The sequence below is a fragment of the Sorex araneus genome, chromosome 1, assembly GCF_027595985.1.
Source record: "Sorex araneus isolate mSorAra2 chromosome 1, mSorAra2.pri, whole genome shotgun sequence".
NCBI classification, from domain to species: Eukaryota; Metazoa; Chordata; class Mammalia; order Eulipotyphla; family Soricidae; genus Sorex; species Sorex araneus.
The window spans coordinates 249,797,307-249,821,817 of NC_073302.1; the positions used below are offsets into that span (position 1 = coordinate 249,797,307).

General features: G+C 38.6%; 1 protein-coding gene across 1 annotated transcript in view; it reads left to right on the forward strand.

Annotated features, from left to right (window-relative positions):
- Positions 1-24,511, forward strand: part of VWA8 (von Willebrand factor A domain containing 8) — a 350,725-nt gene that overhangs the window by 48,154 nt on the left and 278,060 nt on the right. Inside the window, exons 6-10 of the mRNA XM_055137059.1 lie at positions 7,457-7,621; positions 8,120-8,169; positions 8,875-8,983; positions 10,729-10,833; positions 23,526-23,657. Of these exons, the coding sequence (XP_054993034.1) occupies positions 7,457-7,621; positions 8,120-8,169; positions 8,875-8,983; positions 10,729-10,833; positions 23,526-23,657 (561 nt within the window). The remainder of the gene's footprint in view (positions 1-7,456; positions 7,622-8,119; positions 8,170-8,874; positions 8,984-10,728; positions 10,834-23,525; positions 23,658-24,511) is intronic.

Consider the following 24,511-nt stretch of genomic DNA (forward strand, 5'->3'; position numbering starts at 1 on the left):
AACCTGTAAGTACTGTGCCATCAGTGGGTATAAAGAGGACAGCAGCAAGGAAGCCTGGGAAGAGGTTAGTGTAATATCACAGCGAGTAGGGGACAGCCGTGGTTCATTTAGCGCCAGATATATCACACTGGAACTTTCTGGCTAACCTGCCTGCAGTGACTGATTGCTGTGCCTCTGCATTCAGAACCAGCATCTCACTAACTGTAGACATGCACATCTGACTGCCCCGTGGTGGTCACAGATTGCTCAGGAGCAGGAGCTGGCGCTTATCACTCTTCTTGATCCTGCTCCCAGGGTGCCTGTCCAGCCTCAGAACACAAGAGGCGGCACTAAATAATAGATGCTGACAGCAGCAGGTCTGCCTGAGCTGGTGCTTCATGACTGTCAGAACCAGAAGCATCTCTTTCTGCTTCATGCTGTGTGCTTTGCATTCTTGGTAACATATTTTGCAAGCTTTAGCACACATTTTGGGGGGGGGGAAAAACCCTGTTATCGGGAGTTTTTAGATGATGTTATTTTGGAGTATAGTAGTTTTCTTCTGGATTTATTACTAGATTGCTTCATTTCACATGACTGAAGAGGATAATTGAGAATTTAATGTGTAAAAGTCACTTATTTGGTTATATTTAATTGATAGTCACTTTCCATCCTTTTACTGTTATCATGTGGTATCTAGGGCTGTGTACTTGGTTGTGGACTTTGTATACACTTGGTTACAGTGTTCACTTATTTATCTCTATTAAAATAATTCATGTAAATATATGCACTGTTGTTGTCCCGTTGTTCATCGATTTGCTTGAGTAGGCACCAGTAACGTCTCCATTGTGAGACTTGTTACTGTTTTTTGGCATATCGAATATGCCACGGGTAGCTTGCCAGGCTCTGCGTGTGGGCGGGATACTCTTGGTAGCTTGCCAGGCTCTTTGAGAGGGATAGAGGAATCGAACCCGGGTTGGCCATGTGCAAGGCAAACACCCTACCCACTGTGCTATCGCTCCAGTCCATACTTCCAATGATGAAGTATAAAAGTCTTTTTAAAAAAGTGTAAAGGTCTTTCTCATGTCGCAATGTGACTCCTCTCTCTTTCCTCTGCGCTACCATGAGATGGAGGACTGGGTCAGTGCTCCCTCGGAATTCTCTGTTTACTGTTTCTAGTCCACTGAAACAGCAAGTCCTGTTCTATTTAATAACAAAGTAGGTAGATCTAATAGACTTTCTATATTCTTTTAAGGGGAAAAAAAAAGTCTTTTTAAATGGGCCAGAAAGAAAGTATGCCAAGCTCGCAAGGTGCTTGCCTTGCATGTGGTCTACCCAGGTTCAGTCTCTAGCACTCAACGTGGTTCCTGAGCCCGACCAGGGGTAAGCCTGACCAGTCAAGTGTGGGGTCCCCTCCCCACCCCACCCCTGCCGCGTACACATAACTAAATCTCTCTAAGGCATATTGAATAAATAACGAATGTAAATAAGAGTAATACTTTTAGTTGGGGTAACTGGTTTACATGACTGTTTTAGGGGTATGTTTTCATACCACTTAAATATATGTATAAGAATAATTGATTTTATAAGTAGGTAGATATTTAAGGCATTTTTGATATTTTCTTATTACAATGTATTGTTTGCTCTCTGTAGTAGAATACTTAGAATATGGAATCTTTATCGTTCTTTTAGTTTTTTTTTTTGTGGAGACAAGGCCTCTTAATCCTGCTCAAAGGGTCATTCATGGTGATGCAGAGGACCATGTACTGCTGGGGACTGAACTATGGTTTTAGTGCATGGAAGCCATGTGCTTCAGACTTTTGAACTATTTCCACAGCCCTGTATTTTTCTTATGTGTAAAAAACTAAGGCATGCCAATGGGCGTGTATACTCGTGGGCTCTCCGGGTGGCTCTGTCTCACCGCCCGTGTTCTGTGCTCTGGAACCGCTGTGTATGGACTGGATCGGGATGGCCGTTGGCCAAGGACAGGTGAAGGAAGAACGAGGACCAAGCTGGTTGCTGATTAGTTACCGTTTATTTAATCTTCCATGTTTCTTACCTCCCGCACTCCCAGCTTCATCCTCTCTCTGGATCTACCACAGCATCTCTGGATTTTCTTTCACTCTGTCTCTCTCCCTACTTGTCTCTCCCACCTTGCCCTCTAGGCTACACATAGCCAGGTAGCAAAATCATCATAAGAAAGCCCTTCCTGAGGGCTGGGCATTCCAAAACCCTTCCTGACTCTTAAGGTGTTTTTCTCCTTTCCTTAGTCCACTCATTAACATCTTAATACTAGTTATTTTTGTATGGACATAGCAAGAGAGAGATACATTGAGGCTTGCAAGGCAGCTCTCCTGGGAACATCTTGCCACAGGCTCAGACCACAGCACTCAGGCCAGATTAATCATTCCTCACCCTAGCAGGGTCCAAATCTAGTTATCACTGTTTGGATCATGACATTTGTCCATGACCAAGCTCTTAACTTATAGTTAAGCATTAGGCACATTGGCCAGGCCCATCTCGATGCCAGGATAGCACACAACTGACCACTTGCCCTGGGTCCGTCCCGTTTCTCATCGGGACCCTGCTTTTGGGGGTGCTAGGAAGTAAGGGCAGCTGAGGCTTAGGTCGAGAGAACAGATGCTCAGGAGGAAAATATCAAGTAGAGTCAAATGACTCCCAGGTTACAAAAGCATAGCATTTGCTAAGTCTTCCTGTGTCCATACAAAAAGGACATGGCTCTGAATAAACTATGCAAAGGACTCAAGGAGAAGAGAAAAACAATATTTACAGTCAACAGAACACTAAGAAAGAAGCTACAAATAAACAAAGAGGAATGGAAGCACTGTAACAGGAGTAATCCAATAAACCTAAACTACCTGAGGCTATGTTATCCTACACTTATGTATCACTTGTCATTCCGTTATTCATCGATTTGCTTGAGCGGGTGCCAGTAACGTCTCCATTTGTCCCTGTCACGTGCTAGTGTAGCCAAATGGCGTCTGCTCACTCCAGGAGCACAAAGAGCCTCAAACCGTTCATTCAGGGTCTTGACGAAGAAGTCTGACCATCTCTTACGTGGGCGGTCACACATTCTTTTAATGTTCCATGGAATCCAGTTGGTAACAGCTCTAGTCCAGCAATCGTCTCTAAATCATGTGTCTGGCCCATCTGATTTTTTTTTTTTTGGCTTTTTGGGTCACACCTGTCGATGCACAGGGGTTACTCCTGGCTCTGCACTCAGGAATTACCTCTGGCCGTGCTCAGGGGACCATATGGGATGCTGGGATTTGAACCTCGGTCGGCCACATGCAAGGCAAATGCCCTACCCGCTGTGCTATCTCTCCAGCCCCTGGCCCATCTGATTTTTGACGCCTTGGCAAGTGAGACAGGTGTTCCTGATTCTTGATCATTGACGGAGACCAGAACTGCGGATTCCTTCTCTCACTTGAGTGAAACGTGATACTCCAAGCATAGCTGTTTTGATTCCTCTTTGGGATACCTGAATAGCGTTCTCATTCTGTTTTCATAGGGCCCATGTTTCTGAGGCATATATTAGTGCAGGAAGAAAGTTGGAGTCGAAAAGATGTGTCTGGAGCCAGTGGTTCTTAGTCCAGCTATACATTTTTCTTATGTATAGGGGATAATTCACTAGAAAAGCTTTATGTGGTTTTTTGGTCATTGTAATAGGATTCTGTGTGGAATTATTGAATATTTTACTTTGGATAGGAATTTGGAATATGGGATTAAAAAGAATTTAGTACAGAAAGAGTGGTTATTATTATTAAGAAGAATAAGCTATATTCTTTGTCCCAAAATTAAATATATTATTCTAATTGAAAAATGTGATTTTTTTAAATTAATAGTTTATTTTTAATTAGTGAGTCAACGTGAGGGTACAGTTACAGATTTATACATTTTTGTGCTCATGTTTCTCCCTTACAAAGTTTGATGACCCATCCCTTCACCAGTGCCCATTCTCCACCACCAGTAAACCCAACATCCCTCCCCCCCCCAGTCCCGTCTCCCCCCACCCCACACTGCCACTATGGCAGGGTATTCCCTTTTGTTCTCTCTCTCTGATTAGGTGTTGTGGTTTGCAATGAAGGTGTTGAGTGGCCCTTGTGTTCAGTCTCTAGTCTGTATTCGGCCCGCATCATCTTTCCCCCACATGACCTCCAACCACATTTTACTTGGTGTTCCCTTCTCTGAGTTGCCCAGAATGAGAGACCAGCCTCCAAGCCATGGAGACAACCTCCTGGTACTTATTTCTACTATTCTTGGGTGTTAGTCTTATAGTCTATTATTCTATATTCCACAGATGAGTGTAATCTTTCTATGTCTGTCTTTCTCTTTCTGACTCATTTCACTTAGCATGATACTTTCCATGCTGATCCACTTATATGCAAACGTCATGACCTCATTCTTTCTAACAGCTGCATAGTATTCCATTGTATAGATGTACCAGAGTTTCTTCAACCAGTCATCTGTTCTAGGGCACTTGGGTTTTTTCCAGATTCTGGCTATTGTAAACAGTGCTGCGATGAACATATAAGTGCAGATGTCATTTTGACTATACTTTTTGGCTTTTCTGGGATATATTCCCAGCAGTGGTATTGCTGGGTCAAATGGGAGCTCTACCTCTAGTTTTTTGAGAATCGTTCATATTGTTTTCCAAAAGGGCTGAACTAGCCGGCATTCCCACCGGCAGTGTAGAAGGGTCCCTTTCTCCCCACATCCTCTCCAACAGCGGTTGCTTTTGTTCTTTTGGATGTGTGCTAGCCTCTGTGGTATGAGGTGGTATCTCATGGTTGTTTTGATCTGCATCTCTCTGATGATTAGGGATGTAGAGCACTGAAAAATGTGATTTTTGAACTTATAGAATCTGTCTCATGAGAGCCTTGCAAAATATAGGCAAGATCCCTTCACATAACACTGCCACCTTAAGTTAATTTCTGTAATAAAAATATTTCAGCATGATAGCATCCCACTTCTAGTTAAAGTCAGTAGTTAATTTTAATATTTCAAAACATTAGTGGTTTCACGAAGGTAATATAAGTAGCATAATTTTGTTATAGAAATAGTTTGTATAAACTTATAGTCTATTATGTTTTAGCACTGCACTGCACTGTTGTCCTGTTGCTCATCGATTTGCTCGAGCGGGCACCTCTCTCATTGTGAGACTTGTTGTTATTGTTTTTGACATATTGAATACACCTCGGGTAGCTTGCCAGGCTCTGCCGTGTGGGCGGGATACTCTCATTATGTTTTAGAAAGTAGAAAATAGAAATATTCAATTTCAGAAAATTGTGCAATTGATTTCTCAGGCATGGCTAGAGCCAAACTTTTGCTTTATAGTGCATGCGATTTTATTTTATTTTATTTTTTTTTGCTTTTTGGGTCACACCTGGCAATGCACAGGGGATACTCCTGGTTCATGTACTCAGGAATTACTCCTGGTGGTGCTCTGGGGATCAAATGGGATGCTGGGAATCGAACCCAGGTCGGTTGCGTGCAAGGCAAATGCCCTACCTGCTGTGCTATCGCTCCAGGCCCAGTGATGTGATCTTAAGTCACAGTGTTGTATTAATGACATGTAGGACTCACATTTTGGTTATGTTTAAAATAGTTAATTAAGGTCTTAATCCCACTAGAACATCAGAGAATAAATGATAATTTGACTATATTAAATAATTTAGCGATATAATTAAGACCTTTCAGGAGCTTACATGTCATACGAGACGCTAATGTTCACAATTGAGTGCCCAAATGTGTGATGATAGATAAGGACACCGTGGTTGGGTACAAAAATGGTTCTGATTGGGCTGAGCATCACAGCAGGTTGGGCACTTGCCTTGCACAAAACCACCCTGGGCACCTCATATGGTTTTTCAAGCCCACCAGGAGTGATTCCTGAGTTCAGGAACAAGCCCCGAGCACCACGAGGTAAGGCTTAATCCCTCCTCTCTACCCTAAAAATAAGGTTCTGGTGAAGGGAGGGGATTAGAAAAAGGCTTTTTTAAAATTAAAAAAAAAATTAATTAATTAATTAATTTATTTTGTGATTTCTATACACTTTATTTTCATAAAGTAGTTCACAATGGTTCATTACGGATAATATCCAAACACCCACTCAACCAGCAAGCATCATCCCACCACAATAAGAGGGAAGCGTGTAAAGGTTGTTGATTTCATTCTGGGGCCCTTTAAGCCAGTATATAAGAGAATACAAGTAAGAATGTTAAAACCAAATACATGTGTGTTGCTTTAGGTACATCAGTGGGCTAGAGTATTAAGAGGTTGTGCAGCTGCATTTGCGGCTGCATGCTCCAGGAAAAACTGCATCGCTCTCTTCTGGGAGCTTTGTTTTATAGCCTGTTTTAATGAAGTTACTGTGCTGAGCTCAGGAGATTCTTGTGTTGGATCTGTGTAAGTGAAAATGTGGTTCAGGCAAGTTTTTAGAATAGTTGATGGTGTTATTACCTCAGTGCTATTACTCCCATTTCATGAGAAAGCTAGATGACTAGGTGACTGTCACAGAATGTCTATTCTTTGTCATGTGCACCACAGTGGATCCCAAATCTATACTGTTTGCAGTCTTTCAGCTTCATCATATAGTTGTTGCAAAACCATAGCCACAATATGTAGCTGCTTTGAACTTCACTTCATTCATCGTAATAAAGGGCAAAGGCTTTGCGTGTTTGATCGCACTTCAGTCACCAGTACCACATGGCCCGAGCATTGCCATGTGTATCTCTCTGTTGGTCTCAGGCACACTGGATGTAGCCCTGCAGATCCCTGACCATTGCTTAGTTTAACCCTGGAGAACCCAGACACTACCATTGGCCCTGGTGGCCTCCAACACTTCAGGGCCCAAGCTGCAATGGCAGAAGAATCATTAGGAGTGACCTCTGGTTCCCAGAGCAGCTCTGGGGAGGCCCCAGGTCCAAAAGAGGGGAATTAAAGGTATGCATTTGATGAAAGATAAATAAAAACTTATGGAAAGACTTTTCCCATATAGTACATTTTCAGCACATTTTACTTTCTACTACTGATATATGCGCTGATAGATGCCTACATCTACACATAACATAGTTGCCTGTTTAAAATACTCAAAGGAGCAGTTTTGCTCCTCTCCTTCTCTGGGACTTATTTTCTTACCTTTTGTTCTATCTTGGTAAGTTTTCCTCATGCTCCTGACTCTGTTCCTTTGTGTTTCGCACTAGGCCTTGGAGATCTGATGGGTCCTTTGTGACTTGATGCAGTACTGCTTTCAAACACTAAGCAGGCTTCGGAGTCTGAGCCTTGCTAGGGTCACTTTCTGAGTTCTCATTGCTCCCTTCCTCGCCATTTTGCTTTCAAAGTATGTTCTCACATGTAGTTTTCTCAGTGGCCGGGGTCTAAATTCCTTAGCCTGATGGCTCTTGTACTTGTAATTGATATCACTTATGCTGTAGTTTGAAATTTTTCACTCTTTTAGGATCATACGAAAAAGGAGTTGGATGCTTGGAAGATTGTTCGAGTTAGTGAAAATTTTCGAGTGATTGCCTTGGGCTTGCCAGTGCCTAAGTACACTGGCAACCCGTTAGATCCCCCTCTTCGTTCCCGATTTCAAGCTAGAGATATTTATTATCTACCCTTCAGAGTAAGTATGAATAAGAATGATTGTTTTGTTTCGGGACCACAGACAGGTGTGCTTAGGAATCACTCCTGGAGGGGCTCCCGGAATTGTATGCAGTGCTGGGGATCAAGCGCAGGCCTGCTGCGTGTAAAGCAAGCACCTGACCATTGTGCTATCTCTCTGGCCCCAGGATTGATTTATTTATGAGTGTTTCTATTTATTAAAAAAACATAATTATTTTGAGAAATTTATTTACTGTGCTTATAGATATATTCCCTCAACAGTTGGGAAGGGAAAAGAATATAGGGTAAATGAAATCTCTGGAAACTAGGAAGTAAAACTTCTACTATAGCATTACTGTCCATAGATTTGAAAAAAAAAGTTTACTTTCAGAAAATCACATGTATCATGAAGTGATTTTATTTTGCATGAGGTTTGCTTAATATAAAAGTTGAATTGTATCTTTGTGAATACTTACATTAAGCCCATTTCCATACTAATTGATTTTATTTATTATTTTAGGACCAACTTAAACTGTTATATTCACTTGGACCCAATGTTTCTGCTGAGAAGTAAGTATTTCAGGACTACGTATGTTTTATATAAATGTCTGGTCATTTTTCTTGACTGTGTATTAACTGATGGAGTCTTTCATTTAGCAATCCTTCATAGTTGTGGTGCTAATGTTAAAGTTAGTAAGACATGACATTTGATGGCAAAAAACTCAAGGTCTAATGAATAGAGTTTTAGGATATGTTAATACCTTTTTTTTTTTTCACACAGAGTAGGAAGCACCATACCTTTAAAGTCTCAGATCTGCTGTGGTTGAAATTTTACAAGCTTGTCACAGAGCCATTGTCATTAGAGATATTCCTAAAGAATGAGTAGGCATTCGCAGATAAGGAATAGAACTGAAGAATTCTAAGGCTTTTTTTCTTTTTTTAAAACATGGGCTATAGATTGTAATGCCTCATTTGGGGGACTATAAAAAGGACTCAGTGGCTAAGACTTTAGGTTTAGATAAAGTTAATGAGGTAATGCTGGCCCAGTAGATTTTTTCTCAGCTTATGTAAAAAAAAGCATAAAAGTTTTGATTGATTTAGGAATTATATTTGTGTATTGATCAGCTTCTGAGTTTTAAAATGGAATATAGTACTGTGGAGCTATTCATTTTTTAAAGACTGTGTTGGCCCAGTTAGTCAATATTAGCAGATTTATATATTTTCATATAAAAGCTATTAGAATAAAATGTAACATTACTTATATTTTTCCCCCAGAGTTTCTCAGCTCTTGTCCTTTGCCACCACTCTCTGTTCCCAAGAATCTGCTACTCTTGGACTTCCAGATTTTCCTTTAGATAGTTTACCAGCTGCAGTTCAAATCTTGGTATGTATAAAATAAATTAGCAGCTAGTATACCCAACTGTGGCAAAGAAAAATTTAAAAGTTAGTCCTTGCAGATTAATACTTTGCCTTGTGATTTCTTTTATGAATATCACAAGATGTGAGACTATATCACTATGCAGCACAGTAAGCTGTACAGATGATGTTACCTGAGCCCTCACAGCACTTCCCACCTTACGGGGGGAGAGAAGGGGGGGCGACCTGCAACTCAGGTAGCAGTCCTCGAGGGAAGATGGCTTGAGTATGACCACACAGGGGAACACTCCAGTGTCACTTGTGCCTTAGACTTGCTCCAACCAGGGGAACTGGGTAGAACTTTTACTCTCTAGCACCACTGGTCACTAGTTTGTGGCCATCCAAGGGCCCCCAAGTCCCAGACACTAGATGCTCTCCTGGCCTGTGAACAAAGCTGGCTCCAAGAACTGAAGGGCAGCCATCTTCAAAAGACCCGCAACAGTGCTCTGTTGAAAGTGGAAGTTGGGAGGTGGAGAAAAGACAACAAATCCAAGGGGGATTTGCAGTGGATTACGCCAAAGAACTATAGTTAGTTCTTTGGCCATGATGGTAGCATCTGGAGTGACAGAAAGGCCCTCTACGCAGAGGGACTAGCATGTACAGTGGAATTGAATTATAAGGGGAACGGCTTTCTGTGGAGCATGCTGAGCTGTGCCCCTGCTGCAGTGTGTGTGCCGAAGAGCGTTTAGAAGGAAGCTTATTGTGAAGTGCTTTACATGGTGAGTGAAGGTGATGTGGGAAAAGTGGTCCATCATACTTGATAAAGTAGGTGGAATATATGGTGGTCCTATTTTTATCAGAGGACGGTACCTCTTTGAGCAACAAAGAAGGATGGCGAACAGCACTTCTCTTCCTATAGCTGACTTATTTTTTGTCCTTTCTGGTTTTGCTGAGATTTTCACCTTGACAGTTCTCAACTTTAAGACAATTTTAAAATCATAAAATGAGCATCCATTATCCCTTCAACCATTATCATTTGTTGCCATATTGCTGTATTTGCTTGTAGTCTCTCTTTTGTAACCCCCAACATATGAAAGAAAGTTGCAGTCAATATTCTTAAATACTTAAGTATACAACCTAGAAGGGTTAGCACATTTTCCTCTATAAACAGAGCACCATGTTGCATCCTTCAGCATTTTAATAGTAATTGTTCACATATAATAGATGGTCAATTTGAAATTTTCCCTTTAATTTATAAGTAAGGCAAACAAAATTGAGAAAGCAGTTTGATTTGGGGTATAAATGAACTATTTCTCTAAATTGTACTTATAATGGTGAAGTAAAATGACTATGAGTGAAACAGATCAGGAAAATGTGTTTTTGGATGAGTAGGAATGAGTAATGTTTTCAGACATGTGATTACATCATGCTGAGGAGAGGTCATGGAATTTCCAAGGTCACATCTAATGGGAAGTCTAAAGCTAAAGGACTAAGATACACAGAATTCATTTGTTCATAGATGCAGCTGAGAGATGGGAGTAGACGAAGTAATCAACCAAAACACTGTATAACAGGAGGAGAGGAGGAAATATTTGCATCTGTCGATTCCTAGACAGAAGAAAAATGTCGATATTTCTCATGGAAAAATATGAGAAAATTATTGGTTTATTATTTACAAGGCAATTATTATGTCATTATGTCAAGACAACATTTCAGGTTTTCTGTGATTATTTCATATGTTGTTCATCCCTATGTATTTTTGTTTCTATTTAGAATTCTTTTCCTATGATGTCAATTGAACATGCAATTCAGTGGCTCTACCCGTACACACTTTTACTAGGACATGAGGGAAAGATGGCTGTGGAAGATGTTTTAAAAGTAAGTATCTGCTTCACTTCTTTTCCTTTTCCATTTTCCCCTTCCCTTTCCTTCTCTTCTCTATTTTCTATCTTTCTTTCCCTCTTGTCTTGTAGTTATCTCTCTTCACCTTGCACCCCTTTTCCAGTGGAGACATTGACATGGCAATGATGGGATGGGAAAAAAAGTACAGAGGTCGCATATTTGGGGAGATCAGTTACAATGAACAAGTATTTCATTGCATAATCCTTGTCACTACATACTCACTGTATCCTGTTTTTAAATAATACTGGCACAGTGTTTTCTTTGTAACATTCACATCACAGTCACTCCTCACTTTTTTGCAAAATAAATAGGTATAACATCTGTGATATTTGTGCAGTGAAATTCGGTAAGGAGAGCCTGAGACTTATTATTATGTCAGAAAATAAGGGAAGCTGTTGATATGTGGAAGTGACAGAGGAGCCAGAAGTAATTTTCACTGGCCCAAATCTTGAATTGCCTGACCATTAAAATAATGATAGAAATTAATTGTAATCCATTAAAAAAATAGGAATTCATAGGGGGCTGGTGGGTAGGGTGTTTACATTACATGACCACCTGGGTTTGGTCCCCAGCACCATATATAGTCCTCCTAGCCCACCAAGAGTGATTTCTGAGCACAGAGCCAGGAGTAAGCCATGAGCATTGCCAGGTGTGGCTCCAAAACCAAAATCAAAACAAAAAAAGGGATAATTCATGAATCCATACTAATACAAATGAAAAAAATATATTATGGAATAGAAGGAAAATTTCTTTTAGTGTAAAACATCTAATAAAATTTAGAAGTTAGATACACCATTTGTAGAGTAGATAATATTCTATGGCAGTTTATTGAAAAATATCCATTTGGCAGCTATCATTGTGATGACTTATTTGGTCGAGTCATCAAGTCATCAAAGAACATTAAGGATGAGTCAAAGATCAAGGAGGAGTAGGATATTGGTACTTGTGGAAGAATATCTTCCCCCTAAATGCTATTTGACTACACGATCACTATCACGAAATCCCGTTAATCATCGATTTCTCAAGCGGGCTCAGTAACCTCTCCATTCATCCTTTCCCTGAGATCTTAGAAGTCTCTCTTGACTCAGCCCTCCCAATGATGTCCCACTGGAGGCTCTTTCAGGTCAGGGGAATGGGATCCAGCTTGTTACTGGATTTAGTATATGAATATACCATGGGAAGCTTGCAAGGCTGTCCCATGTGGGCAGGAAACTCTCAGAAGCTTGCCAGTTTCTCCCAGAGGGAGAAGTAGGCTAAAGATATCTGTGAGAGCTTGCTTTTAAGCCTCTGGATGTTGGCCGTTGATGGGATTACACACACCTTGGTTCCTCTGCCAGTACCTTCATGCATGAGGCCTGTCCGAATGTGTGGAGAGGGGCCTCCAGCATGTCTGTAGCTATTGACATTTGACTACAAGAGAGGAAAATGGTATTTTTGTAGCAAACATGACTGGGGTAGGATAAATCAACATTTTGTGCCTCCAGTGTATTGTGCTAAGAAGAATTCAGTATCCTTTTTGAGAGATTCTACTAAGAACTCATGGTGTGAATTTCACCATGAGGAGATGTTTTATAGGCCTAAGTTGAGCTCATCTTCCATCTTTCAGAATGAAACACCTATATTTGTTAGAATTATCATGGTCATGAATGACCAAAAGTTGGAAAGATTGTTTCAGAAGGAAACAGAAGTGATAAGACAAGTAAATGCAACATATGTCTCTGCTTAGAATGTAGGACTAGATAGAAAAAAGTGATTATGTTGACACAATTGGATTAACTTGAATGATAGTTCTATTAAATTGATCTTGTGATTTGGAAGTTTATGTGGCAGTTTTATTGACTAGTCCCCTCGTTTCCCTGTTATCCCTAAACATTTCCAAATATAAAGTCTGTCACCCCTAAAAATGTTTAGAACATTTACAATGACCTGGTAATAGGTCATTGTATCTGCAAGTTGCTCTAAAATGGTATTGAAAAAAAAAAAAAAACACTGATAGTGTAAGTGCAAATGTGTGTGTGTGTGGTTCAGGGATAGGTGGGAAGGAACAAATGTGCTAATATATTAGCCACCATGAAATCTGTGTGAAGTTGGGATAAAGCTCAGTTGTAGAACATTTGGCTTGTGTGTGTGAGGCCCTGAGTTTGATACCTAGTACTGCAGTGAAGAAAGAAAAAAGAAAGGAAATCTGGAAATCTAGATGAAGTGTAAGTTTTTGGTGTTGCAGTGTTCTTTTCTTATAAATTTAAAATTATTCAAAGATAAAAAATGATTTAAGTGAATTCCTAGCGCTTATTTTGAAAAAAAGAAAATGTATTTATTTGTTTGTTTGTTTGTGGGCCATTGCTATCAATGTCCAGCGGTTATTCTTAGCTCTGCCCTCAGGAATTACTCCTGGCAGTGACCAGGGAACCACATGGGGTACCAGGGATCAAACTCAGGTTGGCCATGTGCAAGGCATGCACCTTACCTCACTGTACTATCGCTTTGGCCCCAAAATAAGAAAACTTAAAGACAAATTGTAATATAGCACAATGATAATTTTCTGATAAGTTAACTTGAAAAGCAAGCATTTTAAGTAAGACTTACGGAATTGCTGTTATTTAAACTAAAGACTTCTGATTTTTATAATATATAGTTTATAATATGTGGAGAATGGTATTTAAATATACATGTCAATTTCCTTATTGTGTTACTGATGTGTTTATGTTTTTCATTTTTGTTTTCTTCACTCCCTACCTTGTGGTACTCAGGCTCATTTGCTCAGGGATTGCTCCTAGTGGTGCTTGAGCCATTTGGTGCCAGGAGTTGAACTGAGGGCCTCACATGTTCATGGCCAGTGCTCTATGGCTGAGCCATATCTCTGGCCATTACTAGGTATTTTACTCATTTAATTTTTAAAAGAGCTGAATCTATATCTTAATATGTATTGTGAAGGGCCATTCACGCTTTGGCATCATATAATTAGATATTTAAAAGCATTAACCTCTTTGGGCAGAGATTTATCGCTTGAAATTAATGATTTTTCACAAGGCAGTTTTTGTTTTTCTTACACAATTTTACTAGAGGTCTACTTTTCTAGAGTAGTGGAATGTAAAATTAAGTTGTTAGGCTGTATGTATAGGTCATTAATTTTCTGGAGACCAGGATTTGACAGCTAGAACACTATTTGTTTCTCCTTTATCCCCAGATCTATCCATGTTCTTTAGAAGTATGGAATTACTTTCTTTGTGGTCAGTAATAGTGGTCAGTAATAATAGAAAAACTCAATAGAGTGCAACAGTAGAATCTAGGTGCACTGGTGAGAATTGCTTCACATATCAGACAATTGAAAATGAGCCCAATATTTTTGTTGTTTCGGTAATATTAATAATCACTTTATCACTTGTCATCCCGTCGATCTTTGATTTGCTCGAGCAGGCTCCAGTAGACTCGAGCAGAAAAATGGACAGTCTCCATTTGTCCCTGTCGCATGCGAGTGTAGCCCAATGAGATCTGCTAGCTCCAGGAACAGGAAGAGCCTCAAATCATTCATTCAGGGTTTTGATAATATAATTAATATTAATAATAGTCAAATAAAACTAAAAATATGCTGTCCCTTATAGATGCCTAAAAGTGTATAGTAAGGGATAGAATGTAAAATAAAAACAAGGAAACATGGGGAAAAGAGGAACAATAAAGAGGCAAAGGTTAGTAGTGATGTTTGGGACTGACATAATAGCATTGAAAAAAGAAGAGAGACAGAGAAGAGAGGAGTGGGAGAGAAGAGAGGAGAGACAGGCGAGAGAGAGGAGAGGAGAGAGAGAGAGAGAGAAAGAGTGAGAGCGCCAGTGAGTGAGCAGGGAAAGAGGGATATGGAAGGATATTAATTATTTTGAAATGGTTATATTAAGTCACAGGTTTAAAGAATCAGGAGCGATAGTGCAGTGGATAGGTCCTTGCCTTGCATGGGGCTGACTTGCAAGGTTCAATCTCTGACATCTCATGTGGTCCTTCGAGTTGGCCAGGAGTGATCCCTGAGCACTAATTGGCATAAGCCCACCCCCCAACTAAAAAAAAAAAAGATTCAATGAACTATAATTTGACTATTCAAGATTCATTACAGAAGTTGAAAAATGAGAACTAGCATATAATCTTTGACTTAATCAGTTAGCTAAATTGTCATTGGTTATTGAAATAGGACACCTTCTGTTTACGTGGTATAATTTTACTAAAATGAAGTGATGTGGGTCCAGAGATACAGGTAAGTGGACTGAGTCAGGCTTTGCAAATAGTCTCAGATGTGATGCCTGGCACTGCTTGATTTGGATTTGGAGTTAACCTTGAGCACAGAGCTGGATGTAGGCTCAGAGCTTTGCTGGGTATGATCCCAAAACAAAGAACAATCCCAAGAAGCAGCATAGACTTTTTGTGAGAAGATATTTAGTGCCTAGAAAAGTTATTTAGGAACAAAAATGTCATAAACTTTTATGATCAAAAGTCATTTTTCAAAGAAGTAACTTGATGTGTTTCTGATTCTTGATTTCTAAACTAGTCTTACATATTGCCTAAGTGTAAAATATATTTAGAAGTTGAGTTTTTTTTTTTTTTTTTTTGCTTTTTGGGTCACACCCAGCGATGCTCAGGGGTTACTCCTGACTCTGCACTCAGGAATTACTTCTGGCGGTGCTTGGGGGACCATATGGGATGCCGGGGATCGAACCCGGGTTGGCCGCATGCAAGGCAAATGCCCTACCCGCTGTGCTATCGCTCCGGCCCCAGAAGTTGAGTTTTCTAAAGAAAGTAAAGTAGTGTTGCTTCATCTGACCTTCATAATGAAAGGAACATAGAAAATAGGGGCCTATGTTACAAACAGATATTATTTTAGTTTTGATGTAGAGTTTTTAAAATGGGGAGAAAAGTAATGATTTTACATAAAAGAAGAAAATGTGCTGACTTAATTTTATGAAGAGCTAGTTAAGGAGCAGTATTCCTTTTTGTGCAACTTTGTTTTTATTCCTTTTGAGTACAACTCCTTAGTAAACAGTTAAATAGGGTGCTTTATTTATTTGAACCTACTCAGGAACATTTTTTTCTTTTTTTGTAAGATCATTAAACACGAATGAATACCAAATTAAACTATTATATGACACTTCTTGAAATAGCTCTTTTTAAAAATCAAAGTCTATTGGTTGATATAAATCTTTATTCTTTATTCTGGGCTGATCTGTATTGCTTGTCTGTTATTTTACATTTCTAAATTATTTTCTTGAACACATATTCACAGAAGAATAAAGATTTATATATTCTCAAATAGTTTGAGAAGATGAAAGTTAAGAAATTGTTGGAAATGTTAAATTAAGGAATAGAAGTATCTATTATAGCAAAACAAATATACATATAGAAAAATTGTAACTTTTCCATCTTAAATATTTTCTAACCCAGACCATCATAGAAAGTAATCAATAATTTTGCTAGAATCAGTTCTCTACCTACATTTCAGTAGTCTTTTAATCCCACTGCTTTTAAACTATTTTATTTGCTTTTGTTGTTTTTATTTGGAGGAGCATGACTCCCAAGCAGTGCTCAGGGGGCCTTTGGGCCAATCCCAGTGATCCTTAGACAAGTAGGTCAGACAGATGGATTTTCTGGTCTTGCAGTGTGTTGCTGCTTGTATCCAGGGGACTGGGAGCCAATGGGGCCACACCCGGTAATGCTCAGGGTCCTCCCGGGCTATACCCAGCAGTGCTGGACAGACGCGCCAGGGGAGAGGGGCTGGGTAGGGTGGGTGCAGGGGGCCTTCTGGAAAGTTGGACTGGAAAATTGGAAATTTGTACATGCAAGGCCTGTGCCCTTCTCAGAGGGTTTTCTTTTTCTTTTTTTTTTTTAAGGGAATTGTATTACTCAGTAAAAAATCAATCAGCTACAATTTAGAATACTTTTTTTTTTCTAAACAAACTAAAAACGCCTGGAATGTCTTTCATTTCCCAGATGGTACTTATCATGATTTTCATGCCCTAAAAACATGCTTCTATTGTTCTAAAATCACTTTCTGCATTTAGAGATGTCTTAAAGAAAATACTCCTGATTATAAATCTGTTATAATTTTTAAATGGTATGTTTTGTTGCTGTGTAGAAGTAAGTGCATCCAGGCTTCTGGTTCTCTATCTTGGCTCTGAGTTATTCTTAGATAGGATTTCAACATAAGAGACAAGTTAGTAAAGCTTTATTGGGTATTTAGAAAGAATATACTGCCACATATCCACTAATAATAAAACATCAGCTGTATCATCTGAGAAACTTGGAAGGATCTTGCATTTCATGTTTTCAGTTTAACAAACATTAATTGCTCATTATTTGACAAATAATATTTATAGAGAAATCTGGAGATGCTCTTGAGGAATGTTTTGTTGAAGCATCAGACATGACAATAAATAACTTAAATAATTTTATTTTATTTTTTATTTTTTATTTTTTTTACATTTATTTTTATTGACCTAATATTGGTTTATGAGACTTAAATTTTTATATTTTTTAAGTTTTTTTTTTAATTTTTTTTTAAATTTATTTATTTTTAATTAGAGAATCACCGTGAGGGTACAGTTACAGATTTATACACTTTTGTGCTTATACTTCCCTCATACAAAGTTTGGAACCCATCCCTTCACCAGTGCCCATTCTCCACCACCCGTAAACCCAGTGTCCCTCCCACCCTCCCCAATCCCATCTCCCCCCCACCCCACCCTGCCACTGTGGCAAGGCATTCCCTTCTGTTTTCTCTCTCTAATTAGCTGTTGTGGTTTGCAATAAAGGTGTTGAGTGGCCGCTGTGCTCAGTCTCTAGCCCTCTTAAATAATTTTATATAGTTATATAACATAATGAAGTAATAGAACTGAGTGAGATCAGTGGAACAGAGGTCAAATGGATATGACAAAAGATTTATTGATGGCATGATAGACCTTACTATTAAAATATCGAATGGCAGAGGGACTATCAGGAAAATTAGAAATCTAGAGTATCCATGAGTAAATGCTATCTTGGACAAAAAAAAATATAACATTAACATGAAAAGGTGAAACCATTTGGGCAAGGGTTAAGAAATCTAATACATAGTGAGGTTCTGTTTTTTTTTTTAAATCTTAACTTGAATTCCTGAGTGGGTTTGTTTAACAAACTATTTTGATATTTAAAATAAATGCTTGGGAGTCATTAACATATGGGTGAATTAATGGTGACAGAAAAAAAGAAAATATGATGATGATATATCGCAGGAGAAATACTGGCTGGAGACTAAAATTTGAAAGAGCCAGAATATAAAGATTGGTCAGTGGGGAAAAAATGTTCAAACCAGCCAAGGAAGAACCAGGTATAGAGATAGAATCACAATAGAAAGTTTCTTCCCCCTCTCCCCTTAAAGATTTTATTGATTTACCATTGATTTATAATACTGCATAGATTCATGAGTACAGTTTCATATCTTATATGTGAGTCACTGCACCCAGCACTAGTTAACACTAGTTATGTGTCATAACTTTCAAACTACATATTTATACTCCTCCAACCTCCCCTTTTCCCAGAAGAAAACATTCCTCTGTGGGGGACATATCCAGCTGTGCTCAGGGCTTACTCTTCAGCGATCACTGCTGGTGGCGCGGGGGTAACTATATGGATGTTGGGGATCAAACATGGTTTGACTACATGCAAGGCAGCTACCCTACCTGCTGTATTGTCTATTCAGCTCCAAAGAGAATACTAATAAAGCATTTAAGAGAAAAGAATAGCAACTTTTAAATGCTGCAAAGGTGTCCTATTTATTTTTTTTAAGAATTTTATTTTATTGAATCACCATGTGGAAAATTACAATGCTTTCAGGTTTAAGTCTCAGTTATACAATGCTGAAACAACCATCCTTTCACCAGTGCCCATATCCCACCACCAAAAAACAAACAAAAAAACCCCAAACAAACAAACAAACAAAAAAACACAGTACACCTCCCATCCTGTCCCCCGGGACCCCCCCACCATATAACTGATAAATTTCACTTTACTTTCTATTTACTTTGGTTACATTCAATATTTCAACACAAACCTCACTATTATTGTTAGGAGTTCCCCACTACTCAAACCTGTTGTGAAGAGATATGAGGCCACGCGGTTTTGGATTTCTGTACCTTAGCAACCAAGTCCAGGGAGATTTCTTCCAGATATTGGATCATTGCAAGCTTGTAAAGCCCATCTGTGCTCGTCATAATATGGCGGTCACCACACCCTTCACTCCCGGAAAGGAAGAGGAGAGAGAGAGAGATACCTTTCCCCTCCTGGGCGGGCATTGGGCCGCGGCTTAGTTCTCAGTCTGGAGACATTCTGCGAGGAGCTGCCCATGTCAAAAAATTTAGCTGGTGTCTGGAGTCACGCTCGTGCAGCTGCGGAGAGGCCGCACACATGTGCGGCCGCCAGAATCACATCTTGGTGGCAGCCAAAGGTGTCCTATTAAATGAAAATTTTAAGATTATTTACACAAATATATTACTCATTCCATTGACTGCTATCTCTAATCATCTATATCAAATACCAAGTACTCTTGAATTGGAGAGGTAGCAATAAACAACAGAAAAATGTTCTGTCACTAAGCTAATTTTTTAGTGAAAGACAAGAGTTGGCGAGTAAATTACTTAAATCAGTATACAGTATGTCAAATTGAGCAATGGATGCCTTCACCAAAATGACTGCATTATAGTTAGGAGCTGAAGGAGGAAAGTGAGTCCTGTGGAGGAAAATATTCAAGGTAGAGGGAATAACCATTGTGTAAGTCTTGAAGCATGAACAAACATAAAAATAGCAAATAGCAAAATATGATGAGGCATGAACACACCATGGGCTAGAAATAGCAAAATATGATGAAACAAAGTCAGTGAAGGAGCTGTGAGGGGATCTGTGGTAAGAAGGCAAGGAAGGTCAGATGTGGTCAGATTATGTAAGTTAGTGGAAGAATTGCTTTCAGTCTGAATGAGGTGCAAAGTCCTTACAAGACTTTGCTCAGAGAAGTGTCTCAAATGACTGAACATTTTAGTAGAAGTTTGCAAAATAAAAATGTTTGTAGGGAAGTAGTGAATGGACTGTACTGGGAAGGTTGAGAGCAGGGAAGTGCCGGATATAGGCTGTAATAGTCATTTGAGAGATTGTAATGGCTTTGACTTGCAGGTAGTTCTGTAGAAAGTGACTGATTTGGTGTTTCAGTTTGAAGGTAGAATCAATGTAATCTCCTAAAGGATTGGAAACAGTGTTATGTCCAAGTGTCATGGATGATTTTAGGCTTTTTGAACTGCATACCTGGAGTGATGAAGTTGGAGATATAGAAGTATCTAAGTATCTATAGTATCTATAGAAGTGAGATAGAAGTGAAAATATACAAGATAGACTAACCCCTGAATGTTGCATATGTTTAGTCTAAAAAGTCTATTAGTGATTTAATGAAATGTCAAAAGGACGGTTGCATATACAAATCAAGAGTTCAGGGAGAGAAGCTAGACTCAAAAGAAAAAGTTGGGAGTTGTGAACTGAATATAGTTTGGTTTATAGCCTGAAACTTTATGAGATTATTCAAACGGTGAATGTTGATGGAAAATACTAAAAAATTCATTCCTGAAGTACCTGATGTGTACTGGTCAAACAGAGGAAACTGAAAAATAAACTAAGGAGGAAATAATGAAATAGAAGGATAAGGAACTAATTTGTCAACTAGAGTATTTGGTAAATTTTCCAAGAGGAGCTTTAGTAGGATGATGGACATTTAAACCAAAAATCAATGGTTTGGATTCAGAATGAAAGTATAGTAATAGGTGGGCACTTGGCTTTGCATGCGGCTGACCTAGATTCAATCCTTGGATCCCATGTGCTCCCTTACCAGGAGTAAATTTCTGAGTGTAGAGCTAGGACCAACCTCTGAGCATTGCTGGGTATGGCCCTAGGGCAAACAAAGATATCAGAGGTTCAAATAATAAATCAAAGATAAAGAAACTGAAACAGCAATTGTCTACTAATAAAATATTTGACTGTGAACAGAAATAAATATAGTGGGTCAGTGTAGAACCAGTAAATGGCTCTTTCTTTCTTGGAATTGGGTGTGTATGTGGGGGGGGGCATCTTAGAAAGGAAGATCTATGTGAAGTACAGGTAGAAGATTTGTAGAACTGTAGCCTGGGGTAGGTAGGAAGGTCATGTCTGGATTGTGGACAGTGCCTTGATTTGGATTGATGGAAGACCATATTTTCATCTATGAGCTGGAATAAAGTCATTATCACAAAATAAGATGGAGAAAGTAGACTTCTAGAGGCTTTCTATCTACTTATAATAAATGCAGAACTTACTTCTACTGGGACATTTGGGGAATCTAAATGATTCTGAGGAAGAAGAATGCTTTTTGCTTATTTAAACTTCATTGACATTGATTGTATAAAGAGTGGCCTATATTTCATTCTTAGTAAACTATGGAGATTTGAAATCAACCAAATAGTTACATTTGGATATTTTCCTAATAGGGCTTAATATTGCAATGGAATGTATAATACTTTAAGACTGTGGGTCTGCAGAGAAGGCACTGAGGTCGTCTTATGGTACAGGAGCATATTGCCATCTTGGAGGAGCTGTAATGTTTTTTTATTAGTTGTGGAGACTTTTGGAAAAGAGCCTAGTGAGAACTGTAGGTTGCATATTTGTTCAATATGCAGGAAACAAGGTGTCGAGAATTTCTCAGTGCTTAACAGCCTAAAAAGGCAAGAAGGTGAATAATTTAGTGGGACAGAGTTGGAAATTGTGAGAATGAATATGAAGACCTTGTAGATCAATGCCAATTTGATTTACATTTCTCTTAATTATAATTAGTAGTTCAATAATGTAATCCTAAAGAGAGTATATCAAAAACATTAGTACCGCTTCAGTAGTCAAGAATTCATAGGAAAAACTTATCAATATAATATGTAAGGTAAATAAACTTTAGTTTTCTGCTGTTTACTAACCTGTAGCCTGTAGGATTATTTATTTTACTTTTCAATCTCCTTTTTGATTAATAATTCTCCATTTTCTAGGTCAGCAAATAGTAATTCATTTTGAAACTTGAATTTTTTACTGTTTTATTATTGTTACAGTTATCTGTTTTATTCTGAAATATTTTAGCACAAATTATTTATAAGAACATAACCAATATAGCAGCTGATTCAAGAAATTAGTTTATTTCTGTAATATAAAATTACATTGGAGTGAATAAAAACTTAGCTTTAAGCTTCAATTGTGGTTATTATAGCATGTAGTGACTCTAGTTTCTAAATTCTGATAAACTTTATTTTGTAAGGTCTATTCCATTTTATTGAATCTCCTTTATTGTACAGCATTGCCTTTTTTGCATAACATCAAAGTATCAATAATTATTATTTATTTACCAAATTATGTAATGTTGTGGGAATTTACATATAAATTATATGAAATATAAAAATATTTTTATGGTAGCAGATATGGACTTTTTAAACTTGGGAGACAGGAAAAAATAATTTTTGAGTACTAAAGACACCGAAATGAATACTTGAATTGGGTTGTTATCTTCAGAATATTGAAATTTAGGATAATTTTCTTCCCTCAGATCTGTCACTCTGTTAAAGAAACAATGATCTGTTTTTCTCATTGAGGTTCAACTCTTTTACTATTGTCACTGTCATCCCATTGGTCATCGATTTGCTCAAGCGGGCACCAGTCACGTCTCCATGGTGAGACTTGTTGTGGCTGTTTTTGGCATATTGAATATGCCACAGGGAGCTTGCCAGGCTCTGCCGTGCGGTTTACTATAGTAACAATATATAAAACTATGGTAGAACTTGGGGCATAGGTATTTATGCCTATTTAATATTAAAAAATAAATGATTTCATGTTTTCATACTAAACTTCCATTAGTAGACTATAGATTTAATTACCTTTCAGTTAGTGTTCTTACTTTCATATATTTATGTTCTCCTTGTGCATTTTTTTTTGCTTTTTGGATCACACCTGGCGATGCACAGGAATTACCCCTGGCGGTGCTCAGGAGACCATATGGGATGCTGGGAATTGAACCCGGGTTGGCTGCGTGCAAGGCAAACACCCCACCCGCTGTGCTATTGCTCCAGCTCCCAACCCTTTGTGCATTTTTTATATTAACTACTTGATAATAGGAGGTGGGACCTTTATCAGGACATTGATACCTTATCCACATGGAGAAAGAATCAGTGTTCTTAGCCTTTTAAGTCCAATTTGACAAATATTTAGATCATATGCTGTAAATAGAATTGTGCCGGATACTGTGGAAGTTTGTTCTAACGCATTGTAATCAGTGAGGCTAGCTACAGTCAAACAGCAGAACAGATTCCAGGAAGTCTGTTTTCGTGAATCTCAGCAACATTATAACATCAGTTGATTGAAAAAAAAAATAGATATAGACCGTATTTTAGTTTAGCATGTTTTCAAGATTCTAATGATCCCCTCTTAAGAAATTGGAACCTTTAATTATCAAGAAGTGTAGCTATAATATAGGCCAGAAATTAAGCAATTCCATTTCCTGTATTTAATAAACTTTAGGAACTGTTTTTATATCACCTTTAGTAAGTGACTTAAGTAGAAAGGTATTTGTTCTAAAATGAAAAGTAAATTGCATGATTATCTTATTACAGCGTTTTGAACTTCGAGATTCACAAAACGCTACGCTTCCTAAAGAGGTTGTGAGAGTGGAAAGGATCACTGAAAACCAGGTTGCCCAAGCTCTTGTGACTATCCGGTTTGCAGACAAAGAGGTGACCATTAAGGTAATAAATAAAAGTTTTCATTTTTCTAAACTGTGCATTGTCCTGCCAGTTTTTATGTACTAAGTTGGATAGATTCTTTGTAAGTATTACTTGATTTTAAGATGTCACAAATATATTGCTGTACACTGAAATATCTAGAATAATATATATTATTTGTGAGCTGGAAGGGTTCAAGGAAAACATAGGCATAGCTTATGATCAAAAGCCAAAGTTATGGGGCTGGAAAGACAGTGTAGGAGGTAAGGTGCTTTGCCTTGTGTGCAGCCAGTCCTGGTCCAAATTCCTTGCAGTAGGTATGGTTACTCCTGAGCACAAAGCTAGGAATAGTGCCTTAGCAGTGCTGAGTATGGCTCCCAAATGAAATAAATGGGGTGTGGGGAGAAGGAAGAAAAAAACCCACAGTTGTGGGCTAGGGAGATGATTAAAAGTACATGTCTGGCATGGATGAATCCCCTACCTAGTTCATATCTGGCATCATGCGGCCCCTTTACTCCAGCTTCACTGGATGTATCTCTGTTGGCCTCTGAGTTCCACTAGGCCAAAGCACTCAACTGTCTGGCCAGTATAACTAGGACAAGTTTCACGGAGAGTGGCCCCAGGGCCCTTTGAACACAGCTTGGAAGTCCTCTACCCCCACCAAAACCCAAAAGAACCAAAGTTGAACTTTGAAAAAATGAAAACAAGTGATGATTAATGAAAGCATTTTGTACTCAGAGTCCTTGGTAGAAAAACTGTTTTCAAAACATATTTTGGCAGCTGGTAAACACGCTCTTTTCAAATAAAATGCTTTTCAACTGTATGAAACAATCAAAAGAGGAGCTGTTCTTTCTAGTTGAACAGTTTTTAGAGGAGGG